Here is a 23,004-nt window from a genome sequence, read left to right on the forward strand (position 1 = left end):
GGGGCATCAGGCAGTGCATTCTTATCCATTTCATGTATTAGTTTTCTGTGTGGTAGCAATTTCAGATGCATTAATGCTCTGGTCATCTGTTTCCTGTCACCACTTCTGTGAACAATTCTTACTTGGTTGAGCTCCCCTGGGAGTTGATTCTCCTATTCCAGGTATTTGGAAGTCGAGAATTGTCCCTAAAACTTTGGACTTGATTCCAAACAGTCTGTATGAATGCATGCATTAGATTATTAGATTAATCAGGGCAAGTAACAGAAATCAGAATCCTGGTGAATTTAGCCAGAGATAGGTCTGCTTAAGTCAACGGTCATATAGTTAAAGGTACAGGGCGTTAAAAGAACAGCTGAAATGGTAGCACATTGCAATGGAGTGACTGTGGGATTTTTTGCAAGAATAAAAAAAAAAGAATGCGATGTGGAATCAACTATCGATACGCTTAACTTGGGGTTACAACTGGAGTCGACTCCAGAACTGCTGGAGTCGACTCCAGAACTGCTGGAATTGACTATTGATTCGCTTCACTTGGGATAACAAATGGAATCGACTCCAGAACTGCTGGAATCGACTCCAGAACGGCTGGATTCGACTATCGATTCGCTTCACTTGGGATAACAAATGGAATCGACTCCAGAACAGCTGGAATCGACTCCAGAACTGCCGGACTCGGCATACTCAGCCCTGTGTAACGATGAAAGCTTTTCCTCGCGCCTGCCCACGCGACCTACGTAAACTGCGTTAGACTAGCGCTTCATTTTCGCTGTTAGCAGATTTGCTAGATTTGACTGCCACTTACTGTGTCATCTGTAAAAGATTTACCATCCAGCTCCTCCTTTACTATCCCGAGGATGCTCTTCTAGGGCTGAACTGAATCTCAACGGAGAGAGGGAGAACGGAGAGAGGTAGAGAGGGAGAACGGAGAGAGGGAGAACGGAGAGAGGTAGAGAGGGAGAACGGAGAGACGGGGAGAGGGAGAACGGAGAGAGGTAGAGAGGGAGAACGGAGAGACGGGGAGAGGGAGAACGGAGAGAGGTAGAGAGGGAGAACGGAGAGAGGGAGGCTTTTAGGAGTCAAAAACCGCCTCCTTCGTTTTTAGCACGGCATCAGCAGGAAACCTTTCCCCTTCATTTCACCAGTCCTGCCAGATGTCATTCTCTACAAACGCCTAAAAGGCGTAGGACGCACATGCAAATATGGAAAATCGAATAAAAAATGGGACGCTCGCAGGAGAACATGGTAAGCACGTTTTCTCTTGTTTTAATTGATAAGGAAAACGGGTGTGCTCTGCATAATGGCTACATACACAGTAGGATTTATTTGGCTACAATTGAGCATCAGTGGTGTGTCTTGCTGGTCAGATATTATGCAATAGGCGTTTATTTCTGAGCCTATTTGCCTGTTAGTCTTGACAGAAGAGGGGGGGCAGATTTGATTGCCTCAGACGCATCTACTTACTTATATGGGCGCTACGAAATACCAGCCTTGAAACGCTGGATGTTGAGGTACCTTCACAACACATACGTGACCATTACACCAGCATCTGTTCATTAATATGAATTATAATGTATATGAATATAGGAAACCCGTGTATATACAGTCCTGCTGAAAAGTCCAGCCAAGACAAAGCTTTTGTTGGTAGGTATGGTCTAATCTTGGATCTTTTCTGTTAATTAGGCTAAGATGGCCAAGCTGGACTAGATGAGAACACGTCCTATGTTGGTAAACTGGTTAGGCTGTTTAAGCTGTTAGACCAGATTTGTCAAGCTGGTCAGGCTTGTAGAGCAGCTAAACCTTCAAGCCAGAGAGAAAACATTAATTATCCTGACCAACCAAGGTAACCAGCATGAGCTGCCCAAGCTGTATTTTTTCCACCAGGGAACAGTATTCATCACGAACAAGACAAACACTTGCTTTGTCATAGGCTTCATAGTTCAGGTGCAGGTTCTGTGATTTTTTTATAATTAATCAAGGACATGGATCTTTCCATAGGGAACACTATTTTTTAACAACCATGAAGCATACACGCTACTCTGCTGGCAAAGTGGACTCATTCATTTCCCCCTCTTTGTCCCGTAGCACTCCAGGAGAACACACTGAGCAACACGCTGCTCAGCCTTACTGGACACTGCACAGTGGGCAAAGTAGTAAGGCTGTAATCTTAACCCACCCTAATGTGTACCATGAACAGCACTGGCTGGGCACTGGACCAGGCAGACATCGGAAAGCACCAGGCCCTCAATGGCTCCTCTGGGCAGAGTCCCGCCCCCAGCGGCTGGGCCTTGGTCCACACAGCTACGCTGGCGTCCTGCTCAATGCTCCTCATCCTCATCTTCTGCCTGGGCTCCTATGGCAACCTGGTGGTGTTCCTATCCTTCTTCGACCCTGCATTCCGCAAGTTACGCACCAACTTTGACTTCATGATCCTCAACCTGTCCTTCTGCGATCTGTTCATCTGCTGTGTCACTGCACCCATGTTTGCGCTCGTACTTTTCTTGGATGCGGGGGAGGGCGGAGGCGGTGTTTCCAAGGGCTTCTGCTTCGCCTTCCACCTCACCAGCTCAGGTTTCATCATCATGTCTTTGGAGACAGTGGCCGTCATCGCTCTGCATCGATTGCGCATGGTCCTGGGCCAGCAGCCGAACCACACTGCCTCCTTCCCCTGCACCTTAGCCCTTACTGCCTTGTTGTGGACTTCTAGCTTCACCCTGGCAGCTCTGGTCACCTTGCGAGCCTATCCCAGGAGCCCTGGGCCCTGCATGCCACACTTTGGCCTCACAGGGAAGCGGGCCAAGGTGGTCTTATATGTGTACCTCGCGGATTTTGCCTTCTGTGTGGGTGTGGTGTCCATCTCATACCTGATGATTGCACAGGCATTGCGAAAGAACGCCCAGGTACGCAAGTGTCCCATCATCACAGTGGATGCCACGCGCCCCCCGGGCCCACCACCACCCTTCCTTGCCTCTGGTTTTGACGGCATGCAGTGTGCTGTCCCAGTGCCATCTCTTTACCGCAACCAGACATACAACAAGCTCCGGCATGTGCAGACACACCCATTCACAAAGAGGAACAGTAGTGCCCTGGTGCCAGGGGCTGCTACAGGAGCCACCTGCTGCCAGATAGTGTCCACAGTCAATCTGGCCACAGCTAAGGATTCCAAAGCTGTGGTGACATGTGTGGTCATAGTCATCTCTGTGCTGTTTTGCTGCTTGCCCATGGGCGTGTCCCTGGCACAGGATGTCTTGTCCCCAGAAAGTGGCTTTGTCCATTACCAATTTGAACTTTGTGGGTTCGCCCTCATCTTCCTCAAGTCAGGCATAAACCCATTTGTGTACTCTCGGAACAGTGCAGGCCTGCGGCGGCGAGTGCTCTGCTGCCTCCAGTGGGTGGCGCTCGGCTTCCTCTGCTGCAAGCAGAAGACCCGGCTCCATGCCATGGGTAAGGGAAGCCTCGAGGTCAACCGCAATAAGTCCTCACACCATGAGACCAACTCGGCCTACGTGCTCTCTCCTAAGCCGCAGAAGCGGCTTGTGGACCAGGCCTGCGGGCCTAGCCACTCTCGCAACAGCATGCCAAGTCCGCGTGCTGGACGCAAGCCCCGGCCCCCCAGCACCTCGACGCCCATCAACACTCGCATAGAGCCCTATTACAGCATATACAACAGCAGCCCTTCAGCTGGACCCAGTTCCCCCAACAGCCTGCAGCCGGTCAACTCTCAGACCACCGCCTTTGCTAAGAGTTACGTAGCCATGCACTACCACACCCACCAGGAGGCACTGCAGGACTTTGACAGTACCTCAGCCCATCAGATCCCGGTCCCCTCAGTGTGAGAGGCCTGTGCTACCTTTCAGAATGCAGGAGCATTAGAATGTCAGTGTGCTTGCTTACGGTGTGTATAAGGGAACATTACAGTGTTTGGTTGTGATCTACCAGTTGTTTTTTTTTTCTCAAGAGACCACATCATAGCACATTAAAGGAAAAAAAACTAAAAGTGGATATTAATTCAAATTACGAAAGTGTTTCAATCCCCAGTGTTAATGTTCCTTGAAGGATATTCTATTTTTACATTGACATGGCAATTTTCATATTGTATGAAAGTGTGTCTTTTCTTCATTAAAAGAAACTAACAATATTTTTCTAAACAACACTGTTTTCAATTTCCAAGCAGTGTTTTAATACTGTCTGTTTTTTTTCCATCTTATTTATTTAAGTAAAGAAAATTCATTTCCATAAGCTTAAACAAGGCATAGCGCTGCATACAGTTTAGATTTTAATGGTTCAAAAAATACAATCTATTGACCACATCTTCAAGCTATTGTGTGTATTATGAATGATTATTGTAAAAGCGCACTTAAGTAGAAGTAGTTTTTCTGTAGTATGTTCGGTTACCTGTGTTTTTTAGAGAGGGTGGAGATCAAAGTTAACATGCTCAAATGAAACATTCAGTGGAGTGCAGAGCAGTGAGTCCCATGTTGTATTGTTGGGCTGCATGGATCATGAATTTTTAAGGCTGGTTATGATAGTTTTAGCCAAATTGGTTGTTTTAGCTTAAGCCTTTTTGAAACCAAAAGCTAACAGTGTGTGAGATTATTCTTCACATGAAACACTGGCACATTATGTACTTTGTCACATTATAAATAACATTATTTGGTTATTGATGAGCCAAACTGGTATTTAAAACTCAAATCAGTTCACCAATATTTAAAAGCGGTAGTGTCAAGTTATCCATTATTATGCTATGACTTTTTGGTATAGGTGAAGCAGCAGTATTCAGATACAGTGTGTGCACTTACTGACTCCTTATTTATGTCATGAACTTGCAACAGATCAGCCAAAATATGACCATGGCGGATTGTGTGGAGCAAATATCTGCCGATTCCAGTGCATCCGTACTGTACTGTTGCATTAGGATCATATTAGAATTTTTGTAATCTGCCTTGTGGAAGTCTATGGAAGACAATAATGCATTTCACAAAAAGCATTATTTGAAAACATTGAGAACTGAAGAAAAGTGTGATTTTTGAGAAAAATATAAAAAAAACTGCATTTTTCTTTCAGATAATGTGTTTGTGAAAGTGTTCTACATTTTATATCATTAAATGTTTTACAAGTGGGGTTTTTCTTTGTTGACTTATTGGAAAAGAGTTGTCAGAGATGCCTGGTTCCACTTTTATTAAACAAGAGAGGGTTCATATAAGGATCATTCATTCTATCAAAAGCTTGTTCTGAGACATTCCCCTAATGTCTGACTGGGCCACTGGGCAGTACTGGACAGTATTGCAAGGATGTGTTGAGTCCTACCTAGTATACTAGTACTGCGTTAATGAAGATTAACACAATCTCATCATTTTGTCGAGATACTTATTTGTGAAAATAGCATCATGGCCTGTTGTTATTGTCTGTCAGCGTACCTGTTTTTTTTTTTTACTCTCAAACCATAAAGACAGTAGCTTATTGCTTAGTATGCCAGAACTTCCATCTGCTTGTCTAATGTACATCACCATTTAGCCACATCTAAAAGCAACAGTAGACTCTGTTGCTCTGATCTCCAGGAGCGTTACTGAACCTCTGAATAATAATGGCGATCTACTTCCATCAAACTGTCAGCAAGCATCTGAGTCATAATGAAGAACTGCTGGTAAACGGCTCCATCTAGTGTTGAAGGTCATTTTTCATGGTTGTCACAGTAAAAGCTTGATTTGGAAAATGAAGGCTGTGTTGAAAACATTCTAAGGTCACATGAGCATGGTCAATAAATGCAGACACACTTTCCTCAAAGACTCAAAACTCTTTTACTCGAAGAGGTTGAAAGGGATGAGTTTTGCACAAATAACTATTAAAGATATAAACCAAATCATTCTTTCCAGTTTGGTGTGAAATGCCACATCGTGGTGAACTTTACAGAGTTAGCATTGTTCATAGGTACCAGATGTCTGAACTGTTTCATGCCCCTTAAAGAATGTTGCAACTACACGGCCTGATTCAGCCGAAAACTTATTTTTTAAATCTATCCACGGTGAAGAGGTACATGCAGGCTGTTGTAAGGCAAATGGTCCCAAACTGAAAGATTTACCCCTATCAACATTACCAGAGATGGTACATTGGTATAGATGGATATCGGTATAGGGAAGAAAAGGCTGGATTGGCTATTGAAGGGGAAAAAGGAGTCCAAACCATTCCTGCAATCCTGTGTGATGTGTTGTTAGCTGTGTATTATTTTTTGTGGGGCACTAGAGTATACGAGTAGTTTGTGCCTGATTGCCATATTTGTGAAGTGAAAGGCTACCCTTAAAATAACCATTTGAATTGCACCAAAAAGTAGAAAAATATCAGAGAAAATAGATTTTTGTCTGTACTGACCGAGACCCAAGGTTTTAATATAGGTATCAGTATATGTAGAGAAACAAGTTGATCTAAAGTAATTTAGCAAAATAAGTGGAATTCCCTTCAGCTTTCATTCAGATAAAACATATGCTTCCTCCATCAGCTGAAGCTTTTTGCACTGAACTTTAAATTTAAATTTATACCCAGAAGGTGACAATGAAACAAATAAAGAGTATCAAGCAGTTAAAAACAAACTTAAAGCAAATATCCCTGGTCTTATTTACTCCTGGGCGTTCTCAGGCAGTTTCAATTGAAGATGGTGTGATTATATGTTCAGGGTCAAATACTGCATTTTTACACTACTCCAAATTTAAAATGAATTTCCAAGCAACACCTATGCATTTGTACTTTTTACTCATTCGATTGGTCATCTTAACCTTTAAGTATTTCACATACGTGTGCAATCAGATCACATTATGAATTTTTTAATCTCAGCTTTATTATATACATAAAAACTTTCAAGTGCAAAATGTCAACACCAAGCATGTAATTAACAGAAATTAAGTCAAATAAATAGAAACAGTTAAAACAACCCAATATATTACCGTTCTATTAAAGGAATGAGTGACAGCATTAAATTCAAAAGGACTACTGCAGTGTAGATCTGCTGGGGGGTCCTCCAGCAGATCTGGGTATTTTAACATTTTCCCCCATTTCTTTCAGTCTCATGGGGACTTTGAACCACATTTCCAGAATGAATGTACTTTTCAGCAAAGCTGAGTCCACAGAGAATCTTCAGTGTTCTTAAAAGGGTGAATGAGGAGTTCCTAGATTCAGGTGCTTCCATCTTGTTTCAGTTTCAGACCAAAGGCCAAAGTTCCCCCTTCAGAAATACATCTCGCTTCCATGTAGAATACGCTTCTTCTGCCTGCACATGTCCATTTCTGTTTTTGTTATTTCTAGCTAGGGATAGACAAAAGGCCATTCTCATCAGCAGTGTCCAAAATCTTACAGATCACTGGAGATTCAACCTGTAGAAACAGAAAAAAAACATCAGAAAAGTACTAAGTATTTGTCATTCACCCTCACAATGTACACAATTTTGCTCTTACCATATATCTATATACCAAGAAAGGTTTCTTGACTTTCAACAACAATGGACCCCTTTTTGGTGATACATAGTATCATAATTGTAAATGTAATTTAAAGTAGGACACTCATCATAGTGAAAAACTCTTTGAACATTAAAAAGCATTGAATTGTCATGGTTCCATACATGCCAGCTTTTCTAAAGGATCTTTTTTCAAAGATATACCTCAAATACAAGTGAGATCAGGAGCTAAAATTTAAGAATGTTTTTCATATTGCTCAGATGTCCATAACCCCAGACCCAGACACAACTGTCTGGTCAGCTTGGCTGTTGCTAGGCTAACCACCGAGACAACAAAGCCTGGTGGAGTGAGTTTATGGTACATGAAAAAGGGGCAAATAAAATGTCATTCTGCACTAGAACTATGAGGCTCACAGACTTAGCTCAGACATAGACTTCTGTTCTACTAGCCTTTGTGTGCCAGTGCAAATGTAACAGACAAACCCCGGACACCAAATATGTCTCGGCTGATCGACTCAATCTGGGCTAATGCATTTTGGCGAAATTATTACTTTTTGAGTTCTCTGGTTCTCACCCCTAAAATATATTGACAGGTTTGGGGTTCCAACAGGTACACAGTAACAGCATGAGGAGACTCCGATTCCTTACACCTAAAAAAAGGAAAAAAAACAGTGTTTGTACACATTCACTGATTAAGTCATGCTAGTACATTCTTTTACAGGTTAATGAAGTCCCTCACTTGAGCTTCACAGTGACCTGTCTCGACTTCCCTGTCAGGTCACACACATCTCCATGGCCGTAGAAATGGGACACCACCCTGGCAATGCATTAAAAGTAAGAAAATTTAAAGGGGCAAAATGAAAGATTTAAACATCATCTACTGTAAACTGGCCTGCTTGTATTTATAGTGATGTTGCGGTAGTTGCTACAGATTTTAACTGTGTGAAATGTTTGAAAACTAGATTTTGGGGTGGATACATGAGCAGACTTTTTTCCCTACGAGGAATAGCTAATGTTACTGGTAGGAATGTTTATATAATTTATTCGTCTTTATATTAGTGAGTAGCAGTGAGGACTTCTTTATTGCATAGAGAGGGTGAGAAATTCACTGGCTAAGGCTACAGGATGCAATGCTGCACTACAGAATATTACATAACAAATAGCATATTAAACACTAGGTTTTGACTGACATTTCACTTTAATAACAAATCTACACAGGTGTCACATGTTACGCATAAAAGACAACATACTTCACTTTCTGTGTTCCATCATCTTTGAGCTGGTAAGTACGAGCCACATTCTTCTTGGCCCATTCATAATGCTCCTCACGATTCCAGCTGCCTACCACCACAATACTCTTTCCTTGCTCTTTGTCCTGTGACAACACAGAAGCAAGAAAGCCATTGCTCATTAATTTTGTCTTGGATATATATACAGCAATCTCATTTGTAAACAATGCATAAGCGCTGTTACTGTTAGTTTGAGAAATATCTTTTCTTCATGAGTTCAACCAACCCAATAACTTTGAATTAAGGTTGAGAAAAATTAATGTTGGAAAAAAAAATAAAAGATTCAGATTCACTGTTTTTCATGCAAACCACTGTCAATGATTAAAATTAGGACGGAGCCTTTCTTTGTATTGTTTATAGCACAACTGCACTATTTAAGATCACTTTTGACCACAAGATCATCTTTGCAATATTGTTTTGCAATATAATTTATATTTATCTGAGCAAAAACATTTGTGTTATACGGACCACCATATCAGCTCAAACCACAGTTAAAAAATACTACTGAAATGCAGAGGCAGTTTAGCCACACTCTTGCATATTAGGGCAGAAAGTGAGACAGCATCCCTGCCCCTCATCACCAAAACTTTGCAAAGGAATTTATAGTCCAAGGCAAGACGGGTACTTTTGAGCTAATATTTTGTTTAAAATACTTGAAATCAGTTGAAATTGAAACTTGAAATGTATTATTGGTTCAAATAAATTTACATAATCTGATGCAGGGCAGACTTTACTGAAGAGCTCACAGCTCTTCACCGCTCACTGTAACCTCATCAGCTCCGCACTGTCTATAACCATGACAACCACAATGAGCGGACAGCGTGCACCTTCCCTCCTCTATTCCCCATCACTTAGCTGTTTCCAACAAAAAGAGTAAACAGTCCCTTGTTTTTCTCAATGCTTTGGGAATGTGCGCTGGTCACTTGCTACACATGACAGAGACATCAGAAGAGCGTGCTGGACCACAACACGTATATAACGTTTATGAAGAATCAAAATAGAAATAACATCAGGATACGGGGCAGATTTTGGGGTGATTTTCAAACTAAATCACTAGCTATGCTTTTTTGTGAAACCATTCTGGTCAGAGGATGAGTCTTGCTGATTGTTCTGTTTAGGGATGCATCGATACCACAGTAACTCACAATCTTGCTGATATTTAAATGAAGTGAATTAGCTAGCTATGCTACATTATGTCATGCTACCTTGGATAGAGTAGCGCTGCAGTGGAGAAGAGCGAGTTTAGTCCTACATCAGAAAAGCGCTTCTGGACAGCTGTAGTTTTGTCCTTCATCTGCGTCTTTTCACAAGTCTCTGCAGCAGAAGCGGAGGCTAATGCATCAGCATGCTGAGAAACTGAGCAATGCTGCTAACACTGAGCACTGAAGTTAAAACCAGACAGAGACATACGGTAGGACAGTACGTTCTGTCTTGTATACTGTATTAATGCATATATCTTGCTATTCTACTCACTCAAACAGAGTAAATTCGACAAATGGTGGACTTTGATTCCGCAAATGGCAACTTTTTTGCCTCCTTAGCTGGCCTGCATGTCTCCACCCATATTGGGGAAGTGGCTGTGATTGTGTGTTTAAAATGGGCTAAAACCACATATTGTAGGTCTGGTGGGAATTTACCAAGGCGGAATGTTTAAAGTGACCGACATCTTTGGTTCTGACTGCTACAGTGTCAATAAAACTCTTTGTGACCAGAGCCTCCTTCACTGCATTTGTTCATTATACACTCAATATTGGATCAATACCCAACACCAGCATCCATATCGGTGCTTCCCCATAAAATATCAATAAATGGATTATTAACCTTTTTTTGAGCTGGATTAGTCACTGACGCTTCATCACACCTTGATACTCCGACTCTAACCGGGTAAGTTCTGCTGACTGTTTCAATGTCATGAAGGTCGTAAGACAACTACGCACCCAGCCCACAAAACACGTGATGCACTCATGCCATTCTTTCTTTATTACATTAAAGTTTGCCGCAATACGTTTGTAAATAAGTTCAGCCCTCGGCAGCCCTGACAAACTCTAGCTTTGATCAGCAACACCTCCTGCAGTCACAATGGTTCAGGTGTGATTTTTAAAGAGAACTCTGGAGCAAATGCATTCAAATTGAACACCAACGAAAGGTTGTGATGCACTGACCTAACATACTGATTGTGAGCAATAAGCAATAGTACAAAACAAGGCAATGTGTTCACTAATCAATTACCTATGGATTGCATTGTATGTTACATTTAGTTTACAGGTGTGAAGAAATAGTAGCCACGCTTCTAACCAACTGATAAAACAAAAACAGGAAATACTCAAACTTCTCACCTCATGATACTGATGGACATGTTTTCCATAACAGAATTCATATTTCCACCATCCAACACCCTAAACAGAAGGTTTCAAGTAGTTAGCAAATTGCCAAGTCAACGAAGTAGAAACATTTAATTATCCTATAAACAGAGCAGCAATCATAATGAGATCATTAGGGCTGGGCAACATTAATTTAAATATTTTTATATGCCGATTGACAACAGCATATAACAGTGGCGTAGCTGTTTCCTGCCGTTAAACCCGGGTTTAATACCAGCATCTTAATGCAAAAATGTCAAATCTGGAGGAGACTGTTGACATCACAAAAATAGTACTGTAAAATCGTTTATGCCTCAATCGTACTCAAGATGAAAACTCCAATGAAGGATCAGTTTTTGCCTTTCACACTCAGATCAATACTATTTGCTGTTTAGTTCAAGCTGATCCTAGAGTCAGCACTTATAAAGTGGAGTATTCTGATGAATTATGGCTTCACCCCATGCAGACAGTATGAACCGCTGAGGAATTCCTTGATGAGCTGTTCATCAGTCAGGCGGGAGATGTGGGTAGTGCCTACTGTGACTTGAGCTTGACCACCAACAGCCAGGGGCTTGTGGGTAGAAGTATAAGCTTCTTCCCGCACAGGGGATGTGTCCTCCTAAAAGAGCAAAAGAGAAAGAAGAGTCTTCAAGGCTTCTTCAAGTGACTCTACTACTTTTTCCTGTTAACTGAACTGTTTCTACATTGATGCACCAAAGCAAATGTCCATCTGTCTATTACAGTTTAACGCAAGTTTCTCAGGCTGCTTTCAGAAATTGTTCAGAAATGGTAAGTGCTGGAAAAAAAAGTTGGATTATTTTCTCTCTTATTTGTAATAGAGACGTGTAGTTTATTTGTACAACTAAAATATTAATCCCAAATAATGAAAAAATATTTAGGAAAAAACTAAATGAGTGGCAACAGGTGCCCATTCCCAAGGTCTGTAATTGGTCTTCTCAGATCGACCTACATATCACCAGATGTCCTGTGTAAGTATATATTGGCCCAAACACGTGTGCATGTGTGTCTTCCTAGTTTCTCTCACCTCCCTCTCCGTGGCAGGGCTGAAATGTGGTCTGAGCAGCTCCTCCTGCTGCTGGTCCAGCTGTGAAAGACTGTGAGGTCTGAGCGGGGAGCCTGCCAAAGCCTGGCACAAGATGGTGTTCACTGGGGACGACTTAAACCTGAGAGGAAATGGATTTGTCATGAGTTTGGAAGACGGTATCTAGAAATAGTTTAAAGTGCAGGGATTTTATATACAGGGGGAGTCAAAAGTCACAGGACACGTTTTATTTTATTATCAACTTTTATCTCTTGGGTCATCTCAAACAAATTGTGTATGCTGAGAAAATCCGCAACAAACACCACCTTCCGCACCGCATCGTGGAGGCTTGTGACAGCATAAAAAAAATAAAATAAAACGGTGTCCTGTGACTTTTGACTCACCCTGTACATATTGCATATTAGATCACACTTATGGTCTTTCTACAGAATAGAGTTCCCCAGACTTGCTCTAGTGACGGGAACGCCTGTCAGGTTCCTAGAGTTTTACCAAGCTGGGAAAATCAGCTTTTAACTTCAGTGCACCAGCGAACTGGAATGTTAAAAGAACCTCTAAAGCTCTGCTCGCTGACGTCACTCGACCATTTTAAACGGAAATCTCTCCCACACCTCCATTCATTCCGCAATTGTTTTATTTAATCTTAGTTTTAACTTTTACTGTTACACTTCATTCTTTTTTTTAACCTTTCTTTTTGATTTCTTTATTAACTTTATTTTGTATATTTAGTCTTGTTAATTTTGTTTTAGTTTTTTTATTTCACCTAATCAACTTATATAATGCACAATTAACTTGCTTGGCTACATTGAGAGTCACCATTAAATGCACTTCAGGAGTTGAAATAAAGGACAATTGAGATATATATATATATATATATATCTCATATATATATATATATATATATCAGTGTCATTCCCCATTATTTGTGCAGTGTTGCTCTAATAATTGAGCTGATATATTTGCTATTGTCTATGTGCAGAACATGTTCATGTCTGCTCACTGTAACTGGATAAGTCTAACAAATGTCTTGGTCTGCTGCCTGTTATTGGCTGAGTTTAGCCTGTAGCTGTATACTACGTGTATACTCTTATTTGGGTGCAAAAACAGTCTAAGATATATCTCATATGTAATTTAATTATTTGTCTGATGTTAAAATAACAGCCGATATTTTTTGTCAATATCTGAAACAGGTTTAGTTCTGGGCATTCATTTTATTATAACTTTTAAATTGTATAATAATTCCCAAAAATATACAGATTTGTCAGTCATTTTAGAACCTTGCACCTGGACACAACATTTTTAAATTGTTACCTACAGCTACCAATCTTCATCCTAAGTATTTAAAACCTTAAAACCTCAGACTTTACACCAGACAAACACATTAGAATACTTTTATACACTGTAACTACATGGGTTAAATATTTTTGGCCTTAAGCCCAACTCCAACAAGGAGATGTTAAACGGAAATTCCATTTTTCAACATTTCTTTTCAACAGAAACTTATTGACTCTGGTTTCTCTACAATGTAGTGACATGACCCAGGGGGTGCAATGTCTCCAAAGCAAGTATAGTCATTATATTTACTATTTAAAATCATGAAGATGGTAAAATAGTGGTAATTTTTTCTTTGGGCACTATTTTTCTTCACAACACCCAGCATGCAACTCTTCAGCATGAATTAATTAAACACGTCTCAGGCCAAAGGTTTTACATAAAACCACTGTAAATGTCCCAGGTATCAGTTAATGTTTTCACAACCATTTTATGATGCATTAAACACTTTGGACATTCAGTTACCACCACCAGCTCTGAAACTAAGTTTGAATGCCACATTTCATAACAACCTCAAACGAATGACTTTATTCATATTTTGAAAATTTAGTGTTCCTCTTTAATTCTGTTATTGTAATCGGCCCAGGAACAACACGTGTGCATTGCTACTGCTATTTGCTGTGCCTCCTGTATATCTGTACTTGCAGCCAGAACACATCACAAGTTAGTTTTCCTAAAGTCTCAAGATTATTTTCTCTAATTTGTCGAGACGGCAAACTGTTTTGTTTCTGTTTGGCTGTGTACCTGTACTTTGGATGGGCACAGAGCAGAGGGGTGAGGACCACCACCTCATACTCGCAGGTTGTAACCTCAGCAATTGAGAGAATTTCGTGCTTGGCCTCTGGGTGACAGACATACAGCACAGAGGTGGAGCGAGGCTGGTTCTGTTTAAGCAGACATGGCGTCCCATTCCCCATCTCCACAGGGTAGTAAGGCGTCAACTGGCCTTCTACATTCTTAGTTGGCACCTGTATTAAACAGTTAATAGGGAAAATGTTTATTTATAAAACAATGTACTGACACCCAATATCATTTCATTTACACTATTCATGCTACGCTGTTACGCTTCTCATAGAAATATGTGGAAAACTCCACATATTACATAGTACTGTGCAAATGTTAGACACCATATAACCCAAACTGGTCATTGTTTATTCAAAATACACAAAAACTTCAGTAGTAAAATATAGACACTTGTAGTAAACTTCAAAATATTACATGCACATTTGAAATAAAGATTTAAATGTCTCCAGCTGCTTGGTTTTTTGGCTTGGTACCTATTTGCTAGAACTAGAACCTGGCATCCTTTCTTTGCTGCAGGTTCATTAATACTTGGGCTCAATTTCTGAGCTGCTGAGCTAATGTTAAGTGTTTATGTTGGTCGAACTGCAGCTGAAATGTATTGGATGATACGACGGGTGTGGAATTGCATAGAGTGGTGTACAATTGAGGCGTAACCGCTGTCCTATAGATTACTGTAGGGGTAGGAGAGTAACACACATTACGTTGCAGTGCATTTTGAAATGGGATAATATTAACAGAAAATTTAAATACTTTTGTGGGTCGGATAGGATTGTGTCACCGGCCTGATCTGACCCATGTGTCTGACATGGGATTTATAGTCAAAACGCCCCTTGAGTACACATTTTTCCTTTTTCAGTGTCAGAAAAAAAGCAAGGAACATACAATTTGTAGAAGACTACACAAAAGTCTCCAACACTAAGCATAACATCAAATCTATTTAGTATTTAAATCATGAGGTGAGCAGTGTGGGGGTGCTATGTATGCGACACACTTAAGACATAACTTGTTGGCCCCTGGGCGCAGATATATGTCTATGTATAACCCTGATCTTCATTACTGTCAAAGAGTTTTTGCTTTTGAATTAGTCCCTTCAAATGATAGATTGTGTTGAATTTTGTTGAAATACATGAACAACGTTCAGACATGAGATAAACAAACCCAATATAAGCCTATATTTCAGAAGCTTGTGCAGATTACCAGAACTCTTGGGACTAGCAGGCCTGTTCAGGAATCCATACCTGTTTTTAACTAGTCACATACCTTATTGCTTCTATAGCACAGGAGACTACAGATACTACAGCCATACCAAGAACGGTCAGCAGGTGGCAACAACAATCCTCCAAAGTAAACTAGGAACTGATTAGTAGCCTAACCATTGACTAAATGACATGAGCAAGGACACATTCATTTCTTTTAAAAATATACTAGCAAACTATGCAGCATTTATTTTAAATATTTTGAAACAGTTACAGTGCAACAAACTCATAAATACTACTACAGCCCTAAAATTATAATTATTAAAAATTACTATTCAGTTCCATTTTCCCCAGGCTTAATATAGTTGTGTTCCATGGCTGAGTTTATACGTTTATACGTGACAGTGGGAAAAAATTCGCACGTGTATTTCCCGGGATTTCCTACTGAATCTACCAATTTGTTTGGTCAAAGCAAGTCCCGCCCCCCTGTTTCTGACTGGCTTAATGGTTAGTAGGCTCGGCCTTGGTGTTGGTTACAGTGAAACCTGCGCATGTCAGATCAAGAGAAGTGTCAGATCCTATGGTCAGATCACGAGGCCAGGGGTCGGCAACCCGCTGCTCCGGAGCCTCTGATGCAGCTCAGCTTTTGAAAATAATTAATTTAATTAACGTCTATTATCTTTGACACTTAAAAAAATGTTCGGGCGGAATATCACAAACGCTTCGCTTGACTGACATGTCGGCGTCGTCACCCCCCCCACCCCCCGTTCGCTAGAGTGAGATGTCGTCGTCGTTTTAATATATTATGTGGCTCTCACTGAAATAAATTTCCAATTATTTTGCTTTCATGGCTCTGAGTCAAATAGTTTGCCGACCCCTGCACTAGAAGAACCTTTTTTTTCTCGCAGACACGTCTGTACGCCGGAATTCCGGCGTGGTGTCTGAAAACCATCAGGCCTGTAAATGCCTTTGCTTTGGTTGCTGACGATGATCATTTACACATGTTAACCTTTTATCATCCCCTGTTCAGAGTGACCGAAGAAAGAAATGAACGGGGAAACGAGAACATCTGAAATGCGTAGTAAGGTTTTACAGACTGACAAGTCTAAATATGTAATTGGGACTACCTGGACTGTGAGAAGCAGAAAATGGAACCAACTTCTACGACTAAACTATGGGGGTGTTTATCTCCCTGACTCTGAAAAATGGAGGATTTGTACTCTGTCTTTTGTTTTTTTGAAAGGGTGGTCTGACTTTTGCACAGTATTGTACTGTCGATAGGCAAATTCTTCAAGCACTTCACGCACCTCATTGCCAGTATCCTCCACTTTACCAGCTTCAGATTCTAAAGAGCAGAGAGAGCTTATGAAACTAAATAGAACAGAATATTACACTGTGGATCAAAACTGAAAAAAGCATGTGTGAGAGAAAATCATCAAATCCTCAACCTGCCAAAGCATCAGTGGGTTTACTCATGGTCCCAAGGTAGTACTCCTGAATGTTCAACTTCTGCAAGCACAACACACAAATCAGTACTGTAATTGTTTGACTGTAAAAATATTTACATTTTATTACTGAGCCTTTTACTTTATATAAAACTTGTTAACCCAGTTTAGCACATTGTTACAGAACAATAAAATAATAACCAAACTGTTAAACAAACCTGCCCCGCCTCCTTTTCTTCATGATACTGCCTCACATGTTTACCGTGGCATACTTCATATGTCCAATAAGACTCAATCTGCAATTAAATAGCCAAGGACTTTATTACATTGATAACTAAGGTACAAACTGTGTCTGTCAGAAATAAAAAGTGGTTATTATAATCAAAGGATTAACTGTTCCTAATAGTGAATATTAAATCAAGGCATTAAGACTTGTCTAAGACAACAACTGTAACTGACATTAAAACAAACAGTGCATAAAACACAATACAAAACCTTGTAACTCCACAGTGGTCCACTTTTTTAAGCACTATTTAAACACCAGCCGCCCATCACACTGTGTCAACATTTCATAATGCATGTACAAAAATGGCCCAAAATTACCTAGAACACAATCTCCTGAACACAAACACTTGAACACACCCGTTAACATATATTCACACTAAAGAGACTGGCAACTGAACTGCAAATATTACTACTTTTGAATATTTAAGTTTTTAAATAGTAAAACTCTCTCAACAATCCTAAAGATGTGTGATGAAAGATCCAAACTAGTCCTCAACAATATTTCAAACAGATCTGGACCATGTGGGCACTTCAGGCTGCAAAGTGATTGACACTGTAGTGTGGCCACAGTAATGTAAATGGCCGCAGAGCAGCGGGGTTTTAGTACTTTTTTTTAAGCTTTTAACGTCTGACAGAAATTAGACTTGTGTGAGATACTGGATTATAGAGATACAATTATGTTAAACCAAAAGCGTCTACACTTACCGCAGTGTTTAGTGTTAGTGGCTAACATGAGCAGAATTTAGCCAATCACCCAAATATGTTGTATATGTTTTTGAAATGCTAGCAAGCTCACTCACTGAAAGTCAGCCAGACCTTGGTTTGTGTGGGGCAGGATATGGAAAGGAGGCCGACCTCACATTTAACCAAGAAAACACAAAAGGGCTTTAAAAGGGCTTTGCTGGTTCGATCCCCAGAGCTGACAGTCCATGACTGAGGTGTCCTTGAGCAAGACACCTAACCCCCAACTGCTCCCCAGGCGCCGTGGATAGGGCTGCCCACCGTTCCGGGCAAGTGTGCTCACTGCCCCCGAGTGTGTGTGTTCACTAGTGTGTACGTGGTGTTTCACTTCACGGATGGGTTAAACGCAGAGGTTTAACCCATTTCCCCGGTTGTGGGATTAAAAAAAGAAAAAGCAAGGCATCTAACCCCAACTGCTCTCCGGGCGCTGCGGATAGGGCTACCCACTGGTCCGGGCAAGTGTGCTCACTGCCCCTTAGTGTGTGTGCGGTGTTTCACCTTCACAGATGAAATTTCCCCATTGTGAGAATAATAAGGGTTTCTTAATCTTAAACTTAAAGTTTCAAACATTTGGTTTGTTTTTGAAAACAACCAGACAATTCTGGAGCATTTATTTTGTACATAACGTTATTTTGTATATAACTCTAGAGATTAGCGCGCACATCCATTGCTGAAGTATGATTTAATTTTGTTTTCCCACTACCAAGAACCATGCAAGTGTTAGCATAACCCAGAAAAAGAACTGGCATTTAATCCAAGAAGTACAACCATTCAGCAGCACACACTGTAGATGTGTTCTGATAGAAGTGGAAGTTGTTCACTGTGACCAAAACACACACAGAATGAATATTAACATAAACAAGCAAGGGCCTAGTCACACACAGTAAAACTGCATTCCTGCTAGTAAAATGGTGTAGAACAAAAGTGTTGAGAAAAAGGAAACTGAGATGTGAAACTCACCCTGTACGAACAGCTGCTCTGTTTAAATAACGGTGCAAGCAGCACAGCTGGGCCATGGCCCATATACTCCTTCTCCTCATCCTGACAATGACAAAGACAAAGGAAAGGGGGGGAAAATAGGCAAAGGATGAAGATAAGAATGACTACAGAAGAGCAATAGTGAGTCAGTGTTAGAGACAAAAAGCAAAGTAAAACAACAGCCAAACAGCTACATTTACTTGAATGTATTACCAATATCAAGTACAAACGTAACAGTTTTACCTCATCTCCATTGGCCAGAGAAGGTAATAAGCACTTGTATTTCTCTTTCTCTGCCGTTGTCATAATAAGGAAGTCATCTTCTCTATAAAGAGCCCCCGAGGCTGGCTGTGGATGACAGGGATGATTACGAATGAAACTTGCAGTATGTGATTTCAGTGTGTTTCCATGATGTCAGGATATGACCACATTTAGCATTTCGTTGTGCAGCACGTCCAAATGTTTGCAGAAGTGCTCAGATTCTTTGTATATCAACAGCATTAACGCCGAGCTTCCCCGGACGCCTATGGAACTTGGCTATAGTGCTTGGTTAGTTGACCGTTGGCAGCCTAACGCTTGATCGCTGCACTTCTAACCGTGCGAATCCATAAGACTATCCTTACCAGGGTGACATGTTCGCCGGGCCAGTTGATTTTAAAAGGGATTTCATCAGTAAAGACTGGAGAAGCGCCGCGGTGAGCAGACGGCCCGACACACAGCAGCAGCAGCAGCAGCGCAGCCACATGACCGATAAACGAGCGGACTCTGTGCATAGCCCCAACTAGCCAACTAACCTGCTCTACTATAGCTTCATGAGACAGTTAGCTAAGTAATGTAGCACCAAATGTTAAAAAATAATGTGCATATGACTGACTCCTGCGCACACAGCTAGCACCAGCTCGGCTAACTCACAGACACCGAACCATAACAACAGGAACTGTTGCCACAGCGTGCCACGTCCATGTCCGGTACAGCTTCCAAAATCTCGCGAGATCTCACCGGCACGACACACCTCAGTGTAACTGCAGGGCTGAGCCTGGTTCACCGCCCAGTAACACGGGCTCTGTTGCTGTCCTGCGCGGTCCTGACCACCGAAGAACAGCTCAGTATGCAGTAAAACAGACGGAGTACACGCCTAACTGTAGAGCTACAAAGTGGACCTGATACAATGGGCAATTAGTCTAAAATCAAGGTAATTTGCACTCTGAAAACTGCAAAGACAAAATGATGTGGCATGTAATAATGAAATCTGTCCTTTTTCATTTTTACAACTGAAAATAACTTTGTTTCACCTATACTCAGTTATATAAACACAAATAACTTTTTTATTAGTCATATTAGTCACCTCACTAAGACCCATATCTTATCCTCCCTCTAATTAATGTGCAGTACCTGCCGCTGACAGAATGGTACAAGTGCAATACACACACAAGTCTTGAGCAGTATCTGTAATTATTACTGGGCTATATATACAATTTCTATATATCTAGATATCCAGTCATTACCTGCTCAGAAATGTGCAATATCCATACAACTGCATGTGTAAGCTGTACATTTGTAGTTTCTTAATCCTATTTTTATTATTTATATTTTTCTGCTAACAGACACCTTGTTTATTTCTTTCTTTCTGTAGTATATCTTATATTTTGCATTTTATATGATGCACATCTTTGTCTACTTACTGCTCTTTATCTACTTACTGTGTATTCTCCTGTGACAATGCAAATTTCCCCCAGTGGGATAATAAAAGTCTATCTTATCTTATCTTATATTAATTTCATCATGTAATGTTATCACGTCCAGCCAGTGATCAGAATTCTCATTTACTCACAATTTTACAGTAAACCTGTAGTCAAACATTGTTGTACTAATCAACGTAGAAGGATAAGCAGCTTTGAAAATGTGTGTGTGTGTGTGTGTGTGTGTTACTAATCAAAGTAAGGCACTAAAACTAAATTTTAAAATTAAAATTTAAAACTGAGCTCTCTATCAATGTGTGTCTTAATGACTCCACTACAACATTTGACAAACCACACATTCCTCTTTCAGATAACTAAAGTAAGCTATATTAATACTAAGCTGAGTTTGGATAGCCATGTCTTCAAATAGCTATGCCCATTTCTATGAAAAAAATGGATCTGGTAGCCTAGATTAAGTCAGAGTCAAAGTTTATTTATATAGCGCTTTTTACAACAGGTGTTGTCACAAACCAGCTTTACAGAGAAATCCAGGCCAAGCCACGATGGGCAAGCCAATGGCAACAGTGGCAAGGAAAAAACTCCCTAAGAGCAAGGAAGAGGAAGGAACCTTAAGAGGCACCTAGGCTCAAAAGGGGATCCCATCCGCCTCTGGTTAACATCGGACAGCAAACAGCATTAGTGTAAAATATTAGAATACAAAGCAAGGAAAACATGTGGAGCAATGGGTAATTAGATTAGTTTTAGTTTTTGCAGAAGCAGCAGCATCAGGAGGTTCATGAGGGTGAGGTTTGCACAGCATTGAACAACATGAACCTCAAGGGTGGTGAAAACGGTCCAGAAGGCTGATAAGCAGAGGACACCCGATCAAGGCAGAAGATGCAACAGCATCAGACGCACAGGATGGGCAGCTGTTCAACTCAGCGTAGAAAAAGAAATCACACAGAGAGTCAGTTCTGTAAAGAGTGACTGATCACAGTTTACAGTAGTAACAGAGCAGCAGAGACTCTGGCAGGTCTAGTTATTACAGCCTAACTAAACGGGAGAAACCAGAAAGGTAACAGAGACATGAGGGCTCCCTGAGATGTCAGCGCCCCTCCGTTCCACCGTCAAACTTGAGTGAACGTGTGAGAGCAGTGGGACGACAGCACTAACACTCTCACTTTGCTATACAGAGACATTATTGTCTTGCCACAGCTAATACTTTATGTATAGTTGCAGAAAAAAGCACTATACCGCTGCGTTTTTATGGTTTAATATGGTGGCCAAGTGGCTTGAGTGCATCCAAGGAGAACTAAAACACAGTGACTTTTAACTACATGTTGCAATGTTGTTGGAACTGAATTCTATTATAAGCCTAAGATTACTATACAAAATCCCAGGCGTCGGCTGAAGTGGTGTAAAAGACACCACTACTGGACTCTAGAGCAGTGAAGGGTTCTGGCGATGCTCATTAGTTCCAATGATGGGTATTTGTAATGCTATATCACAAAAAGACATTTTGGACGATAAGATTGAAGCTTTGTGGCAAAAGTTCAGGGCAGACATGCTCCAAAATCTTGTGGAAAGTTTCCCAGAGGAGTGGAAGCTGTGTAGGCTGCAAAGAGGGGCCAAGTCCATATTAATGCCCATGATTTTCAAATGTGAGGGCCAACAAGCTCATACAGGTGACCACATACTTTTGACCATACAGTGTATATGATGGGCCCAATAATGATTGGCCTGGTCACCAGGGGCCCCCCTGTACTGTAGACAATGAGCTCTAAAGGGATTTTACTGCTTTCTGTTCTGAGCTTCATCATCATTATTTGATTCTTGTGTTGTTGACTTCCCTTATTGTCAGTATGAGTTATTGTCACTAATTCCTATGAATGTGTCTGGAGGGCATTGGGTGCAAAGTTTAAAGAAGCAACTGGATATATGTGGCATGTGGGCTTGCTGACATGTCAGAGTGACTAATGGGCATACAGATGACATAGTTGGAATACAAAGGGGAAGTGAAAGTGGGAACTTAGTTGTTGAGAATATGAATGGCCAAGTCTTTCTTTAGAGTAGAATGTTTCTGTGAAGTGAATCAGGGCTCTGTGGTCAGTTTTCATATTAATAAGATTTTTTTCACCATGTTTTCCATCGCCTACTATGTTTTTTAGTTCCCTTTATTTGTACTTCACATTGTGTAATTACCTTGCTGAGTTACACACTATTCAGGCTTAATTCTTGGTTCTTGGAAAGGGATTCGACTGGCTGATTTGTGGGATAAATGTCTGTGTAAGTTCTCCAAATTCCCACAGATAGCATACATGTACAGTATTGTGCAAAACTCAGAGACCACCTTTCATTTATTTAATTTCCAAACAAAAGTCAATAGCCATTAAGTAT

At 40.8% G+C, this 23,004-nt stretch overlaps 2 protein-coding genes across 2 annotated transcripts; one reads left to right on the forward strand and one right to left on the reverse strand.

Annotated features, from left to right (window-relative positions):
• Positions 1-661: 661 nt before the first annotated feature.
• On the forward strand, positions 662-7,367 carry gpr75 (G protein-coupled receptor 75). Its single transcript, XM_017715045.2, has 2 exons — positions 662-1,242; positions 2,083-7,367. The coding sequence occupies exon 2, from the start codon at positions 2,178-2,180 to the stop codon at positions 3,831-3,833; it is 1,656 nt and encodes a 551-aa protein (XP_017570534.2). The 5' UTR covers positions 662-1,242; positions 2,083-2,177; the 3' UTR covers positions 3,834-7,367.
• erlec1 (endoplasmic reticulum lectin 1) lies at positions 6,807-19,888 on the reverse strand. Its single transcript, XM_017715018.2, has 14 exons — positions 19,552-19,888; positions 19,172-19,276; positions 18,911-18,991; positions 17,143-17,220; positions 16,928-16,988; positions 16,787-16,824; positions 14,224-14,447; positions 12,133-12,271; positions 11,545-11,706; positions 11,064-11,123; positions 8,689-8,813; positions 8,178-8,255; positions 8,013-8,088; positions 6,807-7,358 (listed from the first exon to the last, which is right to left on the reverse strand). Exons 1-14 carry the CDS (start codon positions 19,699-19,701, stop codon positions 7,287-7,289), a joined length of 1,449 nt encoding a protein of 482 aa, XP_017570507.1. The 5' UTR covers positions 19,702-19,888; the 3' UTR covers positions 6,807-7,286.
• Positions 19,889-23,004: the final 3,116 nt, after the last annotated feature.

This window comes from Pygocentrus nattereri, chromosome 22, assembly GCF_015220715.1.
Source record: "Pygocentrus nattereri isolate fPygNat1 chromosome 22, fPygNat1.pri, whole genome shotgun sequence".
NCBI classification, from domain to species: domain Eukaryota; kingdom Metazoa; phylum Chordata; class Actinopteri; order Characiformes; family Serrasalmidae; genus Pygocentrus; species Pygocentrus nattereri.

What these genes read in the sequence shown, in the direction of transcription:
- gpr75 (XM_017715045.2), top strand. Translation starts at nt 2,178, where the DNA reads ATGTGTACCATGAACAGCACTGGCTGGGCACTGGACCAGGCAGACATC.
- erlec1 (XM_017715018.2), bottom strand. Translation starts at nt 19,701, where the DNA reads ATGCACAGAGTCCGCTCGTTTATCGGTCATGTGGCTGCGCTGCTGCTG. An exon ending in AGAGCAGCTGTTCGTACAGG is followed by an intron (nt 17,221 to 18,910) that starts GTGAGTTTCACA and finishes ATTTAATTGCAG; the next exon opens with ATTGAGTCTTATTGGACATA. An exon ending in CAGGTCACTGTGAAGCTCAA is followed by an intron (nt 8,089 to 8,177) that starts GTGAGGGACTTC and finishes TCCTTTTTTTAG; the next exon opens with GTGTAAGGAATCGGAGTCTC.